At 34.5% G+C, this 19,192-nt stretch overlaps 1 protein-coding gene across 4 annotated transcripts in view; it reads left to right on the forward strand.

The window, feature by feature from the left end:
* Positions 1–1,057: 1,057 nt before the first annotated feature.
* Positions 1,058–19,192, forward strand: part of LOC110105097 (ubiquinone biosynthesis monooxygenase COQ6, mitochondrial) — a 29,077-nt gene continuing 10,942 nt past the window's right edge. The window contains exons 1-5 of one of the 4 annotated variants that reach the window (XM_020834466.2): positions 1,058–1,369; positions 1,453–1,561; positions 5,896–5,999; positions 8,973–9,112; positions 15,915–15,973. In XM_020834466.2, coding sequence (XP_020690125.1) covers positions 1,344–1,369; positions 1,453–1,561; positions 5,896–5,999; positions 8,973–9,112; positions 15,915–15,973 — 438 coding nt within the window. In that variant the 5' untranslated portion in view covers positions 1,058–1,343. Of the gene's footprint in view, positions 1,370–1,452; positions 1,562–5,895; positions 6,000–8,968; positions 9,113–15,914; positions 15,974–19,192 lie in introns of those variants that run through there. The other 3 variants (XM_028699490.1, XM_020834470.2, XM_020834469.2) reach the window with 3 other exon arrangements.

The following is a 19,192-nucleotide window of genomic DNA, read 5'->3' on the forward strand; positions in this document are numbered from 1 at the left end:
ATAAGTTTTCTGAAATCAGAGTTTAGATGGTCTCTGGTTGAATTTTTGAAGTTTATAACTTGATTTTCCATCGAGATTCATGCCCGGTCAACATAATTTTTTGATGATATATCAAATATTATTATCATAAGCTAGTTTAAAAATATTGTGTTTGCTAATCCAACTAGGAATAATATAATGGCCCTTTAATCCTTCTCAACATTATTCTTTTAATTTCTACCAGGTCAACTAGTTTCCTTGATAGGCACGTAATGTTGCGTTTGTGAGTCGCCATATTAGCTAGCATTGATAAGGCATTGCAATGAGCTGAGCTTCACGGAAGTTTTAAGTGATGCAACAAGCTTTAGGGTTTTATATATGTTTGCTTGCAGGTTGCAAAAGGTTTAAACTGCATAGAGAGAGAGAGAGAGAGAGAGAGAGAGAGAGAGAGAGAGAGAGAGAGAGAGAGATTCAATGCCATTTCTCTTCAAATAAAATGAGGTATCAATGAATCGATCAATGTCTTCTTCAATATGATGCTTTGTATGTTGTTGACCCCTACAAAATTCTAGCATCATAAGATACCACTTACCCTCAATCCCATCTCTTATTGTGAGCTGCTCAGTATTCTCTGATGCAATTTATACTTTTAAATATTATAATTTATCAATGAAAATATAATTTTTTTTTTGGAAAAAAACATTGAAATATAAATTTAATGTTTTTGGGGTTTTATTTGTGAAGTATTAGATAAGTGATTATGATTTATAAGATTTCAACTAGTTGAATGTTCATTACATCTTCTTCTAATTTAAAAATAATTTGAATATGTTAATAATTAAGAGAAGTTTTTTTAAACATTTTTTTTAATTAATTAAGAAGAACATGAGCATAGTAATTAAAAACTCCATTACATCAATTATTATTTTCTTAAAGGAATTATTTAAATTTAAATATAATTAATCAATTTTTATTTTCATTTAAATTAATTATTTAAGTTGAAATATGATAGTTGCAAATTAATTCTTAAATATTTAAATGGATCAGGTATTGTATAATTAATAGAAAATTGTCCCGCATAATTAAGTTGACAGCACCAGAGGCTGAGAGCTACCGGAGCGATCTCGCGCGAGCGGTTTTCCAATAGGGCCGGTCTCTCTTCAGACCGTCCCTTAATAAATAGATCTGCGCGGCCTTTCCGTTCTTCGCCTCGTCGGCTTCGCTCCCTCCTTGGAAAAATTGTTTGCCCTCTTCCTTTTTCCGCCACGTCTGCCTTTCCTCTCTAAGTCCTTGTGCTGAAATCCACTCATTCAATTTTAATCGCGCTTCTCATTTGTTTTAGTTTGTTTGATGAAGGCTTGAAAATGATGTCAGCAATATGCAAACAAAGGTTGTGATGCCATATTTCGTAGATAAATTTTGCTGGGTGATTGTGCTCTTCTTGGGCTGATTTAGCTTGATATTCTCCTGTAGGGTTTTTTTGAACAGGGGATTATCCTCTATATGTTCTCTTAACGCAATGCCCAAAAGAAGCTTTTCTGATGTTGAATTTAAAGAAGGATCGAATTCCGGCAGCTGTGAGGTAGAGGGCTTCATATGTTGCATTCTTGCTATTATCATTGATTTTTTTCTTTATTTATATTATTCTACACTGGAAATCTTTATTTCCATCACTGAAAGGGTTTCTTTCTCTAAGCTCTTATTTAGCAAAGGTAGTATATTTACGATATATTGGGTCTGGTAAAGTGGGATGCTACGTTTATGCACATGGGTTCATAAAAACTCTTCTTATGCTTCAGTCTCTCTGCGATTCAAATCACTAACTTGCTATTAAATGAAATCCATCGGTAGCCCATCTGCTTTGTTTCTGTTAGACTCATTAGTTGAGCTTGATGATGGATTTTAGGCTATTGAAAAGAAATCAGCAAACACTTAAATTTATGTAATATTTTATAGCATTAATGGAAGTTAAATGATTTGTTTTTACTTTTAAATATGTCATATTTTATAGCATTTAATGGAAGTTAAATGATTTGTTTTTACTTTTAATTGACTTATTAGTAAATCGTATGCTATTATAATTAGAATACACTATTATATTGTAATTACTTTTATCCGCTTAAGATCTTTACACGCTCCAATGTTTTCTAGAAGTCCTTTTGGTGTATAACAGTTTACCTGAATATTTTTATTCCATTCTTATGCAAACCGCTAGGGAATTCTGATTACCTGGATTGTGGACCATGCGATGCGGCCCTGCATCCCATGCTCATAGGAAAGATCCCCTGATTCCAAATGGATCTTGTTTAATTTAGAAGTAATTTTTTAAACTTCTAAAAGACATTTTAAATCTCTATTTGATCTTGAATAAAGCGGCTGTAACTTGATATTGTAATTTCTATGGCTTATAGTGTGTAAAAGTGGTTCATAATAATGTAAATATATCCTAATTTTTTTGTCAATAATCTTTGAACGAGAAATTTTGAAGTTGATCCAAAGTCAGGTTATTTTATTGAATTAATAAGTACGCTCAGTAGTATGATTCAAAGCGCTTGCAATGTATATTGCACAGCATAAATGCATTTGATGTATGTTGATATAACATTCATATAAATATCTAGTGTTGCATGTTTATTTTCCATGAAGGTGGAAGCACTGAGGATTTATTTGATCCTGCATGTGTGATTTATTAAGCTACTGGGCAATTGAAGCTATAAATGAGCGTAATAGGCTTGTTGCACTGTTGCAGAAAGAAAGCATGTTATTTCCCAACCCCCATTTTTCCCTGTGCATTCCAACCCTCACAGAGCCAAAAATCGGGACCAGCCAAGTCATTCCACGGGAAATAAAGGGGGGAAGTTACGGCAGAAAAGGGGCAGAGAACCGAGGGGGCACAGCAAGCAACAGCAAGCCGTGGGAGAGGAAATCCAGAGAAACTGCAGCAGCTCCAATTAGGAAAGAACAAGTTCCACTCACCAACACTGGCTCAATATAAAATTTCATAACTAAACATCAGCTCATAATGAGCTATTCCTCCACTAGATATTAATGAGCTGGCACTACTAATGTTTCAACTACTTAAGCTCAAACCGAAACAGCCAATGCCTTCATGAAACCAACAAACATCCAAAGGACAAATGGACCCCCCAAGCCGGCAAACCCAAGGAAGCAAAATCCAAACCTCTTCCTACCATGATCATTGGATAGCATAAAAACAAAAAAAAAATAGAAAATATAACTAATATTGTTCATAACAAAAAATTAAGCAAAAATCTAAAATGCATCATCTATTAAATCCTTGAGCAAGAATTTTAAAAAAAAATTCTCAACTGATAAGCCGAACTGAAATCCTACAGGTGACAGGTCTTACATTGAAAAATCACATAGTATTCCAAAACTTATCTCTCTGTTTTTCTCTTTTTTGCTCTAATGTTTTTCTACAGGTTTCATACATTTTCTCTTCTTTACAGATACAGCAACCTTTAAAAAATTGGAAAGCCAAAATTGGAAAGGAAAAACTTGAAAGAAGAAACAAAATTTGAAACTTGAAGCATACGAAAAAATCTGAATCAGAAACTTAGCAAACAAAATCTGAAACTTAAAAGAAGAAACAAAAAGCTGAATAAATTTCAGAAACAAGAAGAAAAACTTACACAATCTTGATTCCTTGGAGCGAGCGGCTTGCCGGCGTCGGCCTGAATGCTCTACCCGCTGTCGCGTGAAGAAGATAGAAGAAGGGGCTGAGGGCTGCGGTCTGCTTCTGAATCGGCTTGCCGCTTGCGATTCGCTTCTGAAATCTGAATCGGCTTGCGATTCAGTGATTCACGAAGAAGAACAAAAATAAGAGGCGTCGCGGGATGTTAGGGCAGAAAAGGGGCAAACGAATTTTTTCAGAGGGGGCAAATTACCAAAATGCCCTTACATGTAATTAAAATTTTTTTTAAGGGGGGGCAATTGCCCCCCCTGAACTACACTTGCTTCCACCCCTGACCATAACTATATGCTTAATAATATATAATTGATGCTTCTTTGGTGTACTTCTTTAGGCTTCCATTTCCATTCTCTACAATTTCATGTTTTTGGAAGTGCTAGTGTCACTATGATTTTCCATGTTTTTCCATGTTTTTGATAGGAATTTAATTTCCACAAAAAAAAAAACCAGCAATAATGAAGAGGAAATGCAACATAAATTAGCAAGAAAGATTTTTATACCAACACAACAAATTAAGATACAAGTTGATCTACTACAAACCCTAGACGCAACTAGAAACAACTCCAAAGAAAACTACAACAAACATAATCACATAATGAAAATAAAACAACTCAATTAACCATAATATAAAACTTCCAACTTCCCTCCCAAATCTGAATTCAAATTAGCTCTCTTTCCCTAAATAAATCTTTCCTAAATTCCTCTCAAGTCTGAATTCAAATCAGCATTCTTTTCCTAAATAAACCTTTCTTAATTCCCTCCCAAATCATAATTCAAATCAACCAATCTTTCCCTAAATAAACCTTTCCTAATTCCCTCCCAATTTTAATTTTTTATGGTAAGTAATTAAAGTGGGATTAACCCCCTTGCTCTTCTTTCCCGCTGCCCACCCTAGTGGGGTCCACAAGCTCAATCGGTCCATCAATACTCCCTCCCAAAGAACCACCTTATCTTCAAGGTGGAACGAAAGAAACTGCTATTGAAGCACTTGAATAATAACACTTGACTGGAAAATAGACTGACACTAGGTCGAATGATCTCTGCCTCCATCATATTGTTAATCAATTTCTTGATCTCACCCTTCTAGATTTGGGGATAACGGTACGAATGAATACTGATATGTGAGACTCATTCCTTCAAGATGACAGCATGCTCGTGTTTCAGTGGAGGAGGCGACCTCTGAACTGGTTGAAACACCTTTCGATGCTATTGTAGGAATGGCTGAACCATGCCTAGTGCTTCTATCTTCTCCTCATCTTTTTCTTTCAAACTATGCAACTTCACCAAAAATCTCGCTCCTTCATTCTTTCCCCTCCTTGGAAGTGGCTCCAAAGTTGACATCTCCTCTTCTTTTCCCAAAATTTCCACCTCCCAATCCTTCTTCATCACCCCTATATTAGGGTTTCTCCCATTTCCTTGTCTGGTCAACGGTACCCTTGCCTCCGAAGATACCGTCTTGGCTTAAAACTCTAACATTTTTTTCATAATCTCTCTTAGATTCGAAAGTCTGCTCTTAAATTGTTGAAATTCATTCTCTGAATTCTGATTTCAGATTTCTAGTTCCCCATCAAGCCTCTCCTCTAACGCATTAACCTTCGTAGTCTCCATAGGTCCCAAAAAACGTGCTCTAATACCAATTTGATAAGAATCTGATTTTCACACAACAAAAACATCAATAATGAAGAGAAAACGTAGCAGCAATGAACAAAAAAGATTTTTATATCGACATAACAAACCAAGATGCAAGTTGATCTACTATTCAAGAGGTAGATTATATCTCCACAAACCCCAGACACCGCTAGAAAAAACTCCAAAGACTACAACAAACACAATTACATAATGAAAGTAAAATAACCCAATTAACCCTAATATAAACCTTCCTACTTCCCTCATAAATCTGAATTCAAATCAACCTTATTTTTCTAAATAAACCTTTCCTAATGCCATTCCAAATCTGAATTCAATTCAGTCCTCTTTCCCTAAATAAACATTTCCTAATTCTCTCCAAAATCTGAATTCAAATTAGTTATCTTTTCTTAAATAATTTTTTTTTTGATACCATGAATAGTGATTTATTTAATACTTTAAATGAAAGCTTTTCGATTGTCATAACTTGGGCTCTTGTGAGATTATTTGTTTCCATTTTGTATATTAGTATTTTTCATTAATTGATTCAAGCTTTTTCCTTTTATTTCACTGCGTAGATGAATGAAGTTATGTCTTCAACGATAACCAAGGATGAAGAATATGACATTGCTATAGTTGGTGGAGGCATGGTTGGCTTAGCTCTTGCATGTCGACTATGTAGGTATTACTGTTAACATACATTGCTGATAACCAATTCATTTGTTCTTCACATAGCTAATATTATGGACCATGAAGTCGTTACACTTGCTTTGTAAATTGATGAATTCTTTATAAGTTATTTGCTATGAATCATGCATGATAAACTGGGTGCATTATGTGATACAGATAAGAGGCTGCACCACATTTTGAAAAGTTAGGATACTAATGAAACTTAAGTGGGGATATGACAATTAGTTCATCTCTGCTGTGTTTAATGACCGATATCTTTTCTGTTAGCTTAGCTATAAATGTGGGCTTTTAAGTCATTATCATTAGGATACAAGCTTGATAACAAATATGCTTTAATGGATTGATTATTTATTGATTTTCTTCAATGAATTATGCATGAAATAAGGGTTGCAGCATAAGATAAAATAGGAAGAAATAACAAATTTTGAATAAGTTAGGATGCGGATCCAGTGAGGACATGGCAATTAGTTTATCTTTGCATCGCATAATATTAAGCTGTATTAATATCAATATGTAGATTTCCCGACCAATGGTGATGTGGATAGAATGTCTTCAAAAATAATTGTACATAAGAGGTTAACACCTAACAAATGAATGGAGAGAATGAGGATTCATAAAGGGGACTCTAAAGAGTTGGGATAACGGTAAGGCTATTTATGATGATAAAATACTAGTTGTGGATGTAAACTTGAGAACATGAAGACACGATCACATGAACATTTGCCCTGATGGAAATTGAAAGGTGAAAAATTATTAATCTATATTGATGCGAGGATAATAAGCTCCAAGTTGTATCTCTTTTGCTTTGAAAAATTGATCAGATCACCCTAGAACCTTGTCTAGTAAAACAGGTTTCCTTCAAGGAAGCTCTCATGGCAATCTCTCCATTGTAAAACATGACCAGTGTAAAATGACATTTTTTTGCCATTTTTCATGTTTTACAATAAAAAAGAGGCTATTGTGTGAACCTTCTTGACCTGCCATGCTAAAAATTGATCTATATCTCGGTTCATTAGATGGCTTGCTATTTTTACCCATTTATGGGTGATGAGGACATCAGCAGGACATTTTGGCATGTTTATTAGAGGAGGCATCAGAGATCGACAACCACGATCAGGAGCCCTTTATTTTTGATGCATTTTATGTATTGTTTATTTTTATATTTTAGTTTTCCCTATTTTACCCCTATGGGTAGTAGCTTGTTATTGTAGCCCTAAGGGCACTCTAGTCCTTTTTCTTTTGTCATGTTGAGGCCGATATATAAGGCCCCCTTCTATTGTATTTGGGATGATGATTTGATGAATAAAATTCTCAGTTTTTGTCTTCTTCGTTGTGGTGAGCTTTGAGAGAAGAAAGAGAGCCCTAGGTGAGGGTGATTGCAATACCCGTCAATCTTTGGAAGAGTCCGAGACTCATGGCTTACCTTTTTCTTTTCCCCCTTACATCCAACCACCTCCATCCTTCCTACACCCGTCGGCTCCCTCCCAACCTCCCCACCCGCCTACTCCACCACATCCCCCCCTTTAAAAACCGTGGGCCATTACCCTTGCCGCCGCCCCACCTCCCCAAGCCGCCGGCCTCCCAAGGCCTCCAAGCCGCTGGCCTCCCAAGGCTTCCAAGCCGCCGGCCAACTAGTGCCCACAAGCTTGATTTCCAATTCAAATTTCCCCTTAATTATCATCCTAAATTAAGCCTATTGATTAGAAAAGTTTCCTATTTAAATTCAAATTAATATTTGAATTTAAATACTTTCCTTATTGACAAATCTAATTTAGGAAACCTCCTTAATTAAATCAATTCTGAACTTAAATTTGAGATTTGATTTCAATTCCTAATTAAAATTAAGGGCCCACATACATTGAACCTAAACAACCTCTCTCCCTCCTCATATGGCTGGCCCCTCCCCCTTGCCTTTTATCTCTCCAATTTAATCCCTAACACCAATTAAATTCCCCCTTAATTCCCTCGTAAGCCGCCGGCACCTATAGCTCTATTTGGGATAATTTGGAATTCAAATTAATCCCTTTCTCTCTCTTTAAAAATATGAAATTAAGTTTAGATTTTCTAAGTTATTTCTTCCACCTCCCTAGCCCTAACCCAAGGAATCCCCACCCATAACCCTAGCCGTCCCCTTCACTTTCCCTCTCTACCCAAATCCCCCAAACCACCGGCTCCTCCTCTCCTTCACTCCTTCACAAGCCGCCGGCCCCTCCAAGAATCCCAAGAAAGGAGTCTCATGTATTCATGGATGACCGATCCTAAAGTCGACCACGGTTTCACGTACGATTCTCTAGGATAAATCGATATTCTTCAATCGCTGTTTTCAACCTCGACTGGGAGCTAGAATATTCCGTCGACGATTACGTCGATCGCATACTATTCCACCTAGCCGAGACTATCGACGAACAACGACCCTCCGGACAATGGCAACTCGTCGGACATCCACCTGCGTCTCCTTCTTCGGCTACCTTCCCATGGATCAAAACCGCCAGCATCCTAACCCTCTTGGTTGCGTCGTTTGGATTGCTGAAAGTCTCTCTCAGCTAAAAGCCTTTCATAGAGTTTGAGTGAGAGGAAACTCTTGGTGAAAGTTCTAAATATTAACCCGTGAATTCTTATTACAACATATTTAGTTTTAATGTATTTTCTGATATTATTTTAGTTGTTTTGTTCTCCTAACTTGTTACTGCATGCCAAAGCAAAACATCAATTGAGAATTCTTAAATTTAATTCTTGCGGTTCATTAATCTTAATGTGACAAGCTTTACAATAATTTTATTAATACCTTGCAAGTCCTGTTTGTATCACATCAATGGATTTTATTATTTGATTTGCTTTTTTGTTTGAATATAGTTTTAGATCAATGTTAATCTTCTCTTCTACATAATTGCATTTGTTTGCTGATTTATGGCTTTCCTTTTTTATTTCAATTATTATGTTAATTTGCTTTGTATCTGAAAGCAAGCATGCCATTGACCAAAGAATTGAGCGTTGCCATCATTGATAGCAATCCTGCCTTAAAATCAAGGGTACACTTTAAGAAAGATGAGGTACCTCATCCAAGGGTCAGCACACTGACTCCTGCAACAATATCTTTTTTCAAAGGTACTCTTCAGTTCTATCCATCTCTCTGTGGCATCACATTTTTGTATTGCTTTTGAGTGATAATTATTGATTGCATGTAAAATTATGATTGGTTTATAATCCAAACTAGAAAACATTGTCTTTAGCTGGCGTTAGCTGGAATTTATGCATTGAAATTTGAATTATGATTGATTTAACTTACAAACATGATAAAATTGTCTTCCACTGGTGATAGTTGTAATTTTATGCATTGGTTCTATTATATTATTTTGAATTTAGCTCTTATCTTCTTAAAATGTAACTTGACTAGGTTAGCATAGTTTTGGCCTAACAAAAACCTAAACTGAATCTCCATTGCTTCAAAATATTATCATATCATAATTGGATATGTAATGAAATTAAGACATACCAAACAACTATTTCATTAGAGTATGCTTTTATATAGGATTTGTTAATTTATTACTAAACTGATTCCTTATTTCAGAGTTTTCTATTTTTTTTTAATTAAAATAAAATAATTTTTATATGAAACTTTCATTTCAAGTAAAAGCCATCAATTTTTCAATCACTAGATCACTCCTTGCTCTTGGTTCAATTGTATTGTCCAACTCTTTGTCTCGATCTTTCCCTATTTCTAACTCTCTCTCTCTCCTGAGGCTAATCACCTGCAGGTGCTTGTCCATCAATTGATATCTCTCCTAACCTCTCTGGATCAATTAACTTTGTTTGCTCTTCCTTTCATGGTCACTTGCAGGTTTGCTCGATCCCTACCTTGCTTCTCTCTGTCTCTTGCTTAATCCCTCTTTTTCTCTTGCTCGCTTTCTTTCTTTTTGTCTCTTGCTCCATTCTCTCTCACCTGATCCTTTTCTTTGACTCGCTTTATTTCTACCTTGATTGCTCCCTTGCTCTCTTTTAATTGACGAACTTAATCGGTTATTCAATATTGTAATTTGCAAAATTTACGACACCTATTTTTATAGGCGTTTCAATAAAATTTTCTTAAACGGTTATTTGAATCTCTCATTCTTAGTTAAATTGCCCTCAAAATTTAAAATGTAGCAAAAAAGTCATACCTCAAATGAGAGATATTGATAATATTCTCTCTATCTCTGATTCCTTCTTCGGTATCACATCTTATTTTGTTCCATGCTTCCATAAAACTAGTACAGAAGGAACATATTGACTTACAAGTCATTTCACATTCTATCTCAATATTCTTTCTAGTTCTTCCACGTATGTAAGATCAGATTAATGTATGTGAGATTAGATTGGACATCTAATAGCTAGAACAAAAACAACCTTGTTAGACTCATTAGCTATATATTTTTGTAGAAAAGAGATGTGAAACACATTGTGCATTTCATACATATGTACTGATAAAATCAATATATAAGCCACTTTTTCAATTCTTTCCATATTTTCATAAGAACCTACATATCTTCAGTCTCAAAAATTTTTTCTTAGTATATATATATTTTAAACTTTGGTAATTAGTTAAGACTTTACATCCAACTCTTTATTATGTCTATAGATCTTTTATGCAAACACAACTATTACTAACTCTAGATAATATGGAGGATAATTTCTTTTATATTTCTTTAACCCTTTAGAAGCACATGCAACTACTCTTTCATGCTTCATTAAGGGACTATTTGATTTGCTAAAAAAGGAATGCAATGTAATATGAATGCAATATAAAAGATTATAGTGTAAAAGGAATTCTTTAGAGTTGTTTGGATGAGTGTAAAGTAAATGTAGGGGAATATTTTTTTTGTTTGATTTGAAGTAAATGAATGTAGTGTAAATTTTCAAGATGGTGGTCAGTGGTGGCGGCCAGCGACGAGTGGCGGTGGCTTGTTGTGGTGGCCAACTGCGGGTGGTGGCAGCTGGCGGCAGTGATGGCGACGACGACGGGTGGTGGCGGCTAGCGGTGGGTGGTGATGGTTGGCGGCAGTCGATGATGGTGGTGGCCGGCAGCAACGGCGACGCATGGAGGCTGCTAGCGGTGGTGCGAAGCGGCGGGTGGTGGAGGTCAAGTGAGCTTGCTTGCATTGTAAATGATTTTCGCTCAAAATTTGGCGATTTTAGTTTACCTAAAAAATGAACTAAAATGATTTACACTACATTTACTTTATTTTACTTTACATTATTGGCTATTTAAATGAAATTATTTCTAATTAATATTCATGGTAATTTGAAGAATCTTGTGTGCATGAATTACAAAATTTTCATAAATAAACTTGTAATATTAAATGTGCATCAAAGTGCATAACAATCAATCATTTTAAAATGTAAAAAATTGAACATAATTATTATGAAAGAGAAATATAGTTACTCACCTTATTCGAAAGATTAGCTTGTCATTTATTCTTCAAATGTTGCTTCCCTTAATGGATATTTATATTAACAATTATTGTAAAATTTATGCATAAGTTTCTTAATTAACTCTAATAAAGCTTCTTTTAACTATAAGTGTGTTAAACTCTCTCTTTTTTATAATGTCCCCTTTTCATATCTAAATTACATTTTATTTTATTTTTTGTAATATTTTAACTCTAATTTATTACTTAACATAACATAATATCTAATTATATGGACTATTCATTTTAATTCTTTTATTTTTCTATCTATTTGAAAATTGTTTTGATTATTTTATTTTTTTATTTTTCTTCCATTTAAAATATGTGCCTATACATCATATTTGATTTTAAATTTATTAAACATTTGATATTTCATCATAATTTAACTATTATTGTTCAAAATATTTTAAAATTATCTTGATTTTGATATATTTTTTTATAATTTAATTATAAATTTAATATTTTCTAACTTTTTTATTTCATAAAGACATAAACTTTTAATAAAATTATTCCTAATTTTTCATCATTAGTTTTAATTAACTAAATTTTTTTTTATAATTTCATTATTGTTATTATTATTTATAATTAGGGACTCATATTCTAAAGTAAAATATTCTGAATTAAGTATATCAATCTCCTCATTTAAACAAAATTAGGTTAAAAAAACATTTAAATTATATTAAAAATTAGTCATTTCCCGAATTTCTCATGCTCAATCTCTCTCATCTTACTTTCTTGGGCCTAATAGTTGGCAGGTGCTCCTTGATCAATTGATCACTTTCTTGACCTCTGTAGATCGAACGACTTCATCTGCCCTTCTTCGCCTGCAGTTGCTCACACTCTTTATAATTCTCTTCTCACAGTTTCTCAACCCCTCAGTCTCTCTCTCACTCACTCTCTTTTCCTCATTCTATTTCTCCCTTGGCCCCTTGCTCACTCTCAATTGCTTAATCATTTATGCGGTCTTGTAATTTGCCAAATTAGTGACACCTACTTTAACATGTGTTTTGATTTTTTTTTTTTTTAAATGGTTTTTACATTTCTAGCATGTCTTAATATTCAGTATAGCTCAATGTTTGCATGGCACTATTTTGATCTCTAGATTTATTTTAACAATTATTTATTGATTCATGGCCATTTTTATTAGTTCAAAATATTTTAATATATGAAGCTTTTGCCTTTGATTAGTTACTTTCTTGTATAAGTCTCAATTATTTCATGCCATTAGGAAATTATGAGAAATTTTAATTATGACAATGATCTAAACTAAATAACTGATGCATGGCTACAATGTTTAGATGATATTTGATGTAGGATTTTGCACACTTCAAATTTAGAGAGAGCAACATTAAGTAAAACTTATATTGATTCAAACGATAAAATAAAAACAATAAAGAGATAAAACAAGCTTAGGCCAGATCACAATCTAGAAGTTGAAACCACATAATAATCAATTACTCAAGTGTGCATGCGTAGAAGGTTTTCAATGATAAATTCCTACGTTAACAACGATATTAGTTGCTATAAAAGGATCCCTCACTCAACTCTCTAAATTACTATGCTTTAGCATAGGGATCAACAAGAATCTTTGTGAATCAAACTATAACCACAATTGAAAAGTAAACTAGGAAGATATAAGAGTATGAGGAGAAGTTTACCCAAGAAAAAGACAAATACGGAGCTCCGGCGTGATCGTTTGGATGTTTGGAAAGGAATGAACACCAACACGAACCTCCTAGCTGTCTTGGGACAGCACTTTGGCAATCCGCAGGTCTTGGACAGCAATTTTGATACTTGGAAAAGTCTGAGCAGCAACCTACAATGCCTAGGAAAACCCTTGACAGATCTTGAAGGGTTGCTGGATAGCAAACAAGAGTGAAGTTGGTGGCAAATCTGCTGGTCGGAATTTTCTGGGCAGTATTTCTTAGTTTAAAATTTCTGGACAGCTATTGGGAACAGGTTTCTGGCGGCTAGGGTTTGCTTGGAGGGGCAATTAAGTTGGCTAGGAGATAGGGAGAGGTGGCGGCTGGATTTGGGAAAGATTAGGGGAATTGATTTGAGAACTTAATGGGGAATTAATTAAATAGGGGAGAGTGGGTGGGCCGACCATGCATGGGGATTTAATTGGGGGAATTTAAATTCCTTCCAAACTTAGGCTGCCAATTGGGGAAAGAGAATTAGAGAGAAATCTCTAATCAATTTCCGATTTGAGAGGATTTGGGAGTTTCCAAAATAAATCAATCTCTTTTTAGGAAAGGGTTTCAAATTCAATTTAATTTGAATTTGAAAATTGAATTCTTTCCAAAGTTAAGATGATCTAAATTAGTAAAATATTCAATTCTTTCCCTAGATGAGATTAGGAAAGAAAGGAAGGAGGGGAAGGGGGAAGGAGGGGAGGGGGAAGATAGGGTTCGGCGAGTGTGGCATGGTTGGTTGGAGCTGGTAGTTAAGGGAGGAGGTCTAGTTGGAGGCCAGCGGTGTGAAGGAGGATGAGGGGGGCCGATGGTAGAGCGTGGGTGATTTGTGGTTGGGGGTTGGGAAAGAGGGGAGGAATAGGGGAGGTGGTGGCTTGGCCGGCTGTTAGTGAGGAGGTTGGCCGGCGGTGCAGGGAGAAGGAGGAGGGGAGGGAGAAGAAGTGGGGGAAAAAAAACAAGGAGCTCACCAATGGTGGCTGTTGGGTACTCCGTTTGAGCATCTTTTGGGCTTCACCTCTCTAAACTCTCTCGAACTCACACAAACACAAGAGTGCAGGAAATTTCATTAATATTCATTCATTCATTAACCTCAAAAGAAACATACAGGGCTTATATATAGCCTCCTACTATGAAAGGTAAATAAAAGACGACATTGCTCCTGGGGCTTACATATGACAAAACCCTTAAGTAAGGGCAAAACAGAAAATGCTGCTAAAACAAATACATAAAGCAAATAAATAAAATAAATACATATGAAGACTTAAAAAAAAAAAGATCGGCGCGATCGCGGCCGTCGATCTTCGTCCATGTCTCTGAAAGACTTTTCATGATCTGATGTCCGCATCAATATCTCATACATTAATGCCATGTTTTAAATTAAGTAATATATGACAGGTTTCAAATAAAGCAACTCATTCATGAATGAGTTGTTGTATGTTGAATGATGTTAAATATGAGGTATGTTAAGTTTAATCAAGATTCCTCAAGTAACTAAAAGAGTCAGAATTTAATTCCAAGGGAATTTTGGTGCTCTAGTTGGACCAAACTAAAGCAGTAGCTTATGTCCGGTCCTCTTCTTTAAAATGACCTAGTGCAAATCTTTAAATCCTTCTAGATCAAATATACAGGATTTATTTACTTTTCTTGCCTGAAAGATAGAGTAGGCTTGTCAAATGGCAAAGTTCTTTTAAATTCCCTCTCTTCAGAACTGAAGTAGGGGTGTTAAGTAGGCAAGGGTATCCATTTGTTTATGTCCTTCTATAAATGAATGTGTGGTTAGGTTACCCATTTAATCCATTAGATTGATCCTTTAAATTCTTAATTGGCCGAAGTGCCGAACCCATTGGGCATGGGATTAAATGTGCCTGCACTAATAGGCTCATGGATGGCCCATTATTACATTTATAATTTAGTTTTGTCGTCTCCAACCATCGCCAATTGTTGAATGAATCAAAATAAAATGAAATTAATATTGAGAAGCGGGTTTGAGCCTATGAACTATTATAAAATAAAATTAAATGCTTACAGGTAAACCAATACATTTTTATTTACAAGCTCATTAATCACATATATTAAAGTTTTGTTGGTTGAAATCACTTTTGGTAAAGCCAGCCATTGTAAACTCAAATTTATTTCACATTTTTGAGTCTAGCACTTTAAGTCATCACCAATGTGGGGTAGCCCAAGCCCATGATAAAATTTGAACTGCTTGATTAAAAAGGCTCGTGAGCTTGGCTATTTTTACCCCTAAATTCGAGGTTGCCTTTTCTTAGATGTTTAGTGTTAGATTTCAGGTGGAACTTGAACTATGCTCTTCACTTATTTAGAAGATTGTGAGAACTCTGAAAAAGTTAATGAGATTGGATTCTTATTTCTTGTTTGTCGTTAAAGGTTTTGAGGAATTGAGATATTTGTAGAAGTTTTCTTTTGTAGCATATATAGAGCGTTTTGAAGCATTTTTTGTTGAACTATGTAAAGCCCCGATGATATTGGTGCAAGAAGTCATTTTAGTAAAAGCTAACACATTGGAAAGCCAAGTTTTATTTGAGGTAACAATTCCTTAAATTGGACATGATGCTAACTTCTATTCCTTGGAAATTCTGTTAATTATCTAGGATATGTATCTCAATTTACATTTTAAATTTAGTACAAGGGATCTATTGCAGCTATTTTCTTATGTTTAGATGGTCTTATGCATTTAAATTTTGGCAATAACAATTATTTTTATTATTATGGTGTTCATGAATTGGTGTTAATTTGCTATTGCAGAGGTCGGTGCATGGGAGTACATAGAGCAACACAGGCATGCTTATTTTGATCAAATGCAGGTGATTTAAGGTTCAAGTTATCCATTGTTTAAATATTTATATTTGTCAAGATTATGAGAATTTTATTGGATACTATCTATAGCTCAGGTACACCACGTGAACATTAGGCTATATTAATGAATGGTCTCATTCAAAGAATAAGAGCAAGTGTAATATGTAATTTGTTTTAGTAATTAGAGAGGAACCATCAATATTCTTTTATTATGATTCTAGTTTTTAAAAAGCACTTTGGAAATATGAGTTAACTTCTACAAATAAAATCTTTTGTTGTATTTTACTGTTGTTGAATTGTGAATAATCTCTCATTAGTCACAGGAACTATTCCACAATTGTAAGAAGGAAAAATCACTGAATGTATTTTTACCAAAGGTTATTGACAAACTTGATCACCCTTGCACACATATTAATGAGAAAATTAAAAACAATATAGATAAACCTATGCCAAAAGATTAAACTAAAGTTGAAGCCAATAGTGTTCAGCCTTTAGGATAGAAAAAATTCAGTAGGAATAAAATTAAATCAAGGAATTCTAACATGCTTTTAAAATTAAATATCATCAAATTAATGTTGAATGAATTGGATATTATCAATATGGTAACTGTTATAATATAAATTGAATATTGTCATATATCGGCAAATGCATTAGATATTATTTTAAGTAACATTGAATGCTTTGATTTTAGCATATCATACTTACAATTATATCATCTACTGTTAATCTTTAAAATGATTGAAATTAAATATTCTTAAATTAAAATTAATTACCTCAATTAAATTTTTTTCCTTCCTATTCCTGTCGAGATTTTCATCAATTGAATTTCTTTCTATTGAATAATTACACACTAATTGTTTTAGTCAAAAATTAATATTATATATTTCTTTCTTTTCTAAATTTGAACCGAAAAATAAAAAAGATCTACTCTTTCCCTACATCAGAAATGGAGATTCATGAACTCCTCTTTCTTCTTCTCCTTCTAGCCATGCACAAATTCTTCGATGAATATTAATGATAAATAACACTCTTTCTTCTCCAACTTTCTCTTTTTATAATCTCTTTTCCTCTCGGCCACTGCCTTCTTGAATTCCTTTTTTCTCTCCTGCGACTTTACTGGATGGAGCAAAATCAAATTCTGAGTTGTATATTTTTTCTTACAATCAGTCCAGCCATACCTTACATTTCGGTGATGGTCGTGTTGAAAGTGAATTCTATCAAGAGGGGTCAATTGCTAAAATTTATCAATATTTTAAAATTCAAAATTTATTAAATTCCAATATTAAAAAAAAATCACCTGATAACTAAAAACAAAAAAAACTCATATACCCTTCACAAACATTTGGTGGGGGCAATTAACTCAAGAATAACTTCAGACCATAAAGAGCAAATTTTTAATCAAGAATATCTCTAAGATTAATTCTCAAATAATCTCTTGCCAGCAAGGACGTGGCAAGTGTTTTCTAACACGTGGTTTGGTTCAATGACTACACAAAATTGTTGATTTGGCCCAACGATTCCGCACGACCAGTGGTTTGACCTAACAGGGCATAAAGCCCATTGTTAGTTAAGGTTGACTTGAATTTGTCTCTTTGAAATATTTACCCAAAGTCTATAAAGTACCATTATATAAAGTTATCTATGACTGCTGATAAGGATACTTTGGTCAGGTTGGATTGACTATCTCCTCTGCATATGTAGATTAGATATCATAATGACCAGGGATGACGAAAAGATGAGATTTTGATCGGGTTTTATCATCTTTCCTCTTACCTTCCGCTTTAAGTGTATAGTGGTAATTTTCTTATTTTACAGATCTAAATCTATTGCTACTAAGTGCCTATCTAACTTATTATTGTTCTTAGGAAGGTGCAAGAATTAAGATTGATTTGATAAGCTTGTTAACTTTCTGTTAGCCCTATCACTTGGGTTGGGGACTTACATTTGAGGAATGCCTAAAGTTGGATTTTGACCTTCTTCATTGGAATGCATACTCAATGCCCACCCATGTCCAACCCCCATGCTATGGTATCCATGCCTAGCCCCCATGCCGTGGTAAATCCTATCCCATTCTTCTAAATGACTATGAGCCTTCTCCCTCACTGATGCTCTTTATTTATATTTCTCTTGCCTTCCTTCGTCACTTGTATCTGGAACTCCTTGCTAGCCTTCCCACACTGTGGCCACACAACCATTACCCTCCTCTTTTTCTTCTTCCTTTTCTTCTTCTTCTTCTCACTTCTTCTTCCTCTTCCTTTCATTTTCCTCTTTTTCCTCTTTTTTTTCTTTCCTCTTCTTCCTCTTTCTTCCTCCTTTTTCATCATTCTTCTTCTTCCTTATTTTTGCTCTTTTCTTCTTCTTCTTTGGAGCAGGTATTGAGTTAAAACATAGAGGCTGGATTTGGGTTGGAAAAAAACATGTTTTGAAAAACAATCCAATACATTTAAAACTTTTTTGAGTGTTTTTGAAAGAAAATTAATAAATTAAAAATACAAAAAAATAAAAAATACTTCTCTTGTTTTTAACAATCAACAAGAATTGCTTAAGTAACCAAAGTGAGCATGCCACATGGCACTCCCTAAAATTTAAGTTATATCTCTTAAAGCTAGGCCCAAGAAATGCCTACCGGTCTTAATGGCAAATCCTTACTTTAATTTGAAAACTATGAGACAGCCATATACTACTCGTCAACTCCGGAAGAGGGAAAGTTGACACCAGCATAGAAAAGAAGCATTGCGACTACACCATCTTTATTTTAAACCCCCTTAATGTCGAATAAGTGAGTTTGAAATGAATGAGGAATTTATGTGCAACAATGATAAGGTCCATCTTGCAGATCGATTCAAGTCATAGTCAATGAAAAATCCTTCAGTTAATTGAATCTTCTAAGTTGCTTGAGCATAAGATGCATGAATAAAGTCACTTGAGTTCTAACCATGCTTTTGATAAATGAGCTCGAGCTTGAACAACCTCTTGCTTGGTTGATTTTTGCAATCATAGTTAAGGCCCATGCTTCTAAATAATGCCTTAGGTTACCTTTAATAATAAATCCCAACTTACAATTATAAATTGAGAGTGGGGACGTCAATGCAAGGTATCTGAACCATGTTAAAAATGTTGTCTTTTTTCTTCTTCCTCCAGTTGCATGTTCTCTCTTTTGAATATGAATCTTCCATGTTTATATGGCATGAGTGCAAGGAAGGATTTGAAAGGAATACCAGCTTATC

Source organism: Dendrobium catenatum, unplaced genomic scaffold (genome assembly GCF_001605985.2).
Source record: "Dendrobium catenatum unplaced genomic scaffold, ASM160598v2 fragScaff_scaffold_1300, whole genome shotgun sequence".
Classification (NCBI taxonomy): Eukaryota; Viridiplantae; Streptophyta; class Magnoliopsida; order Asparagales; family Orchidaceae; genus Dendrobium; species Dendrobium catenatum.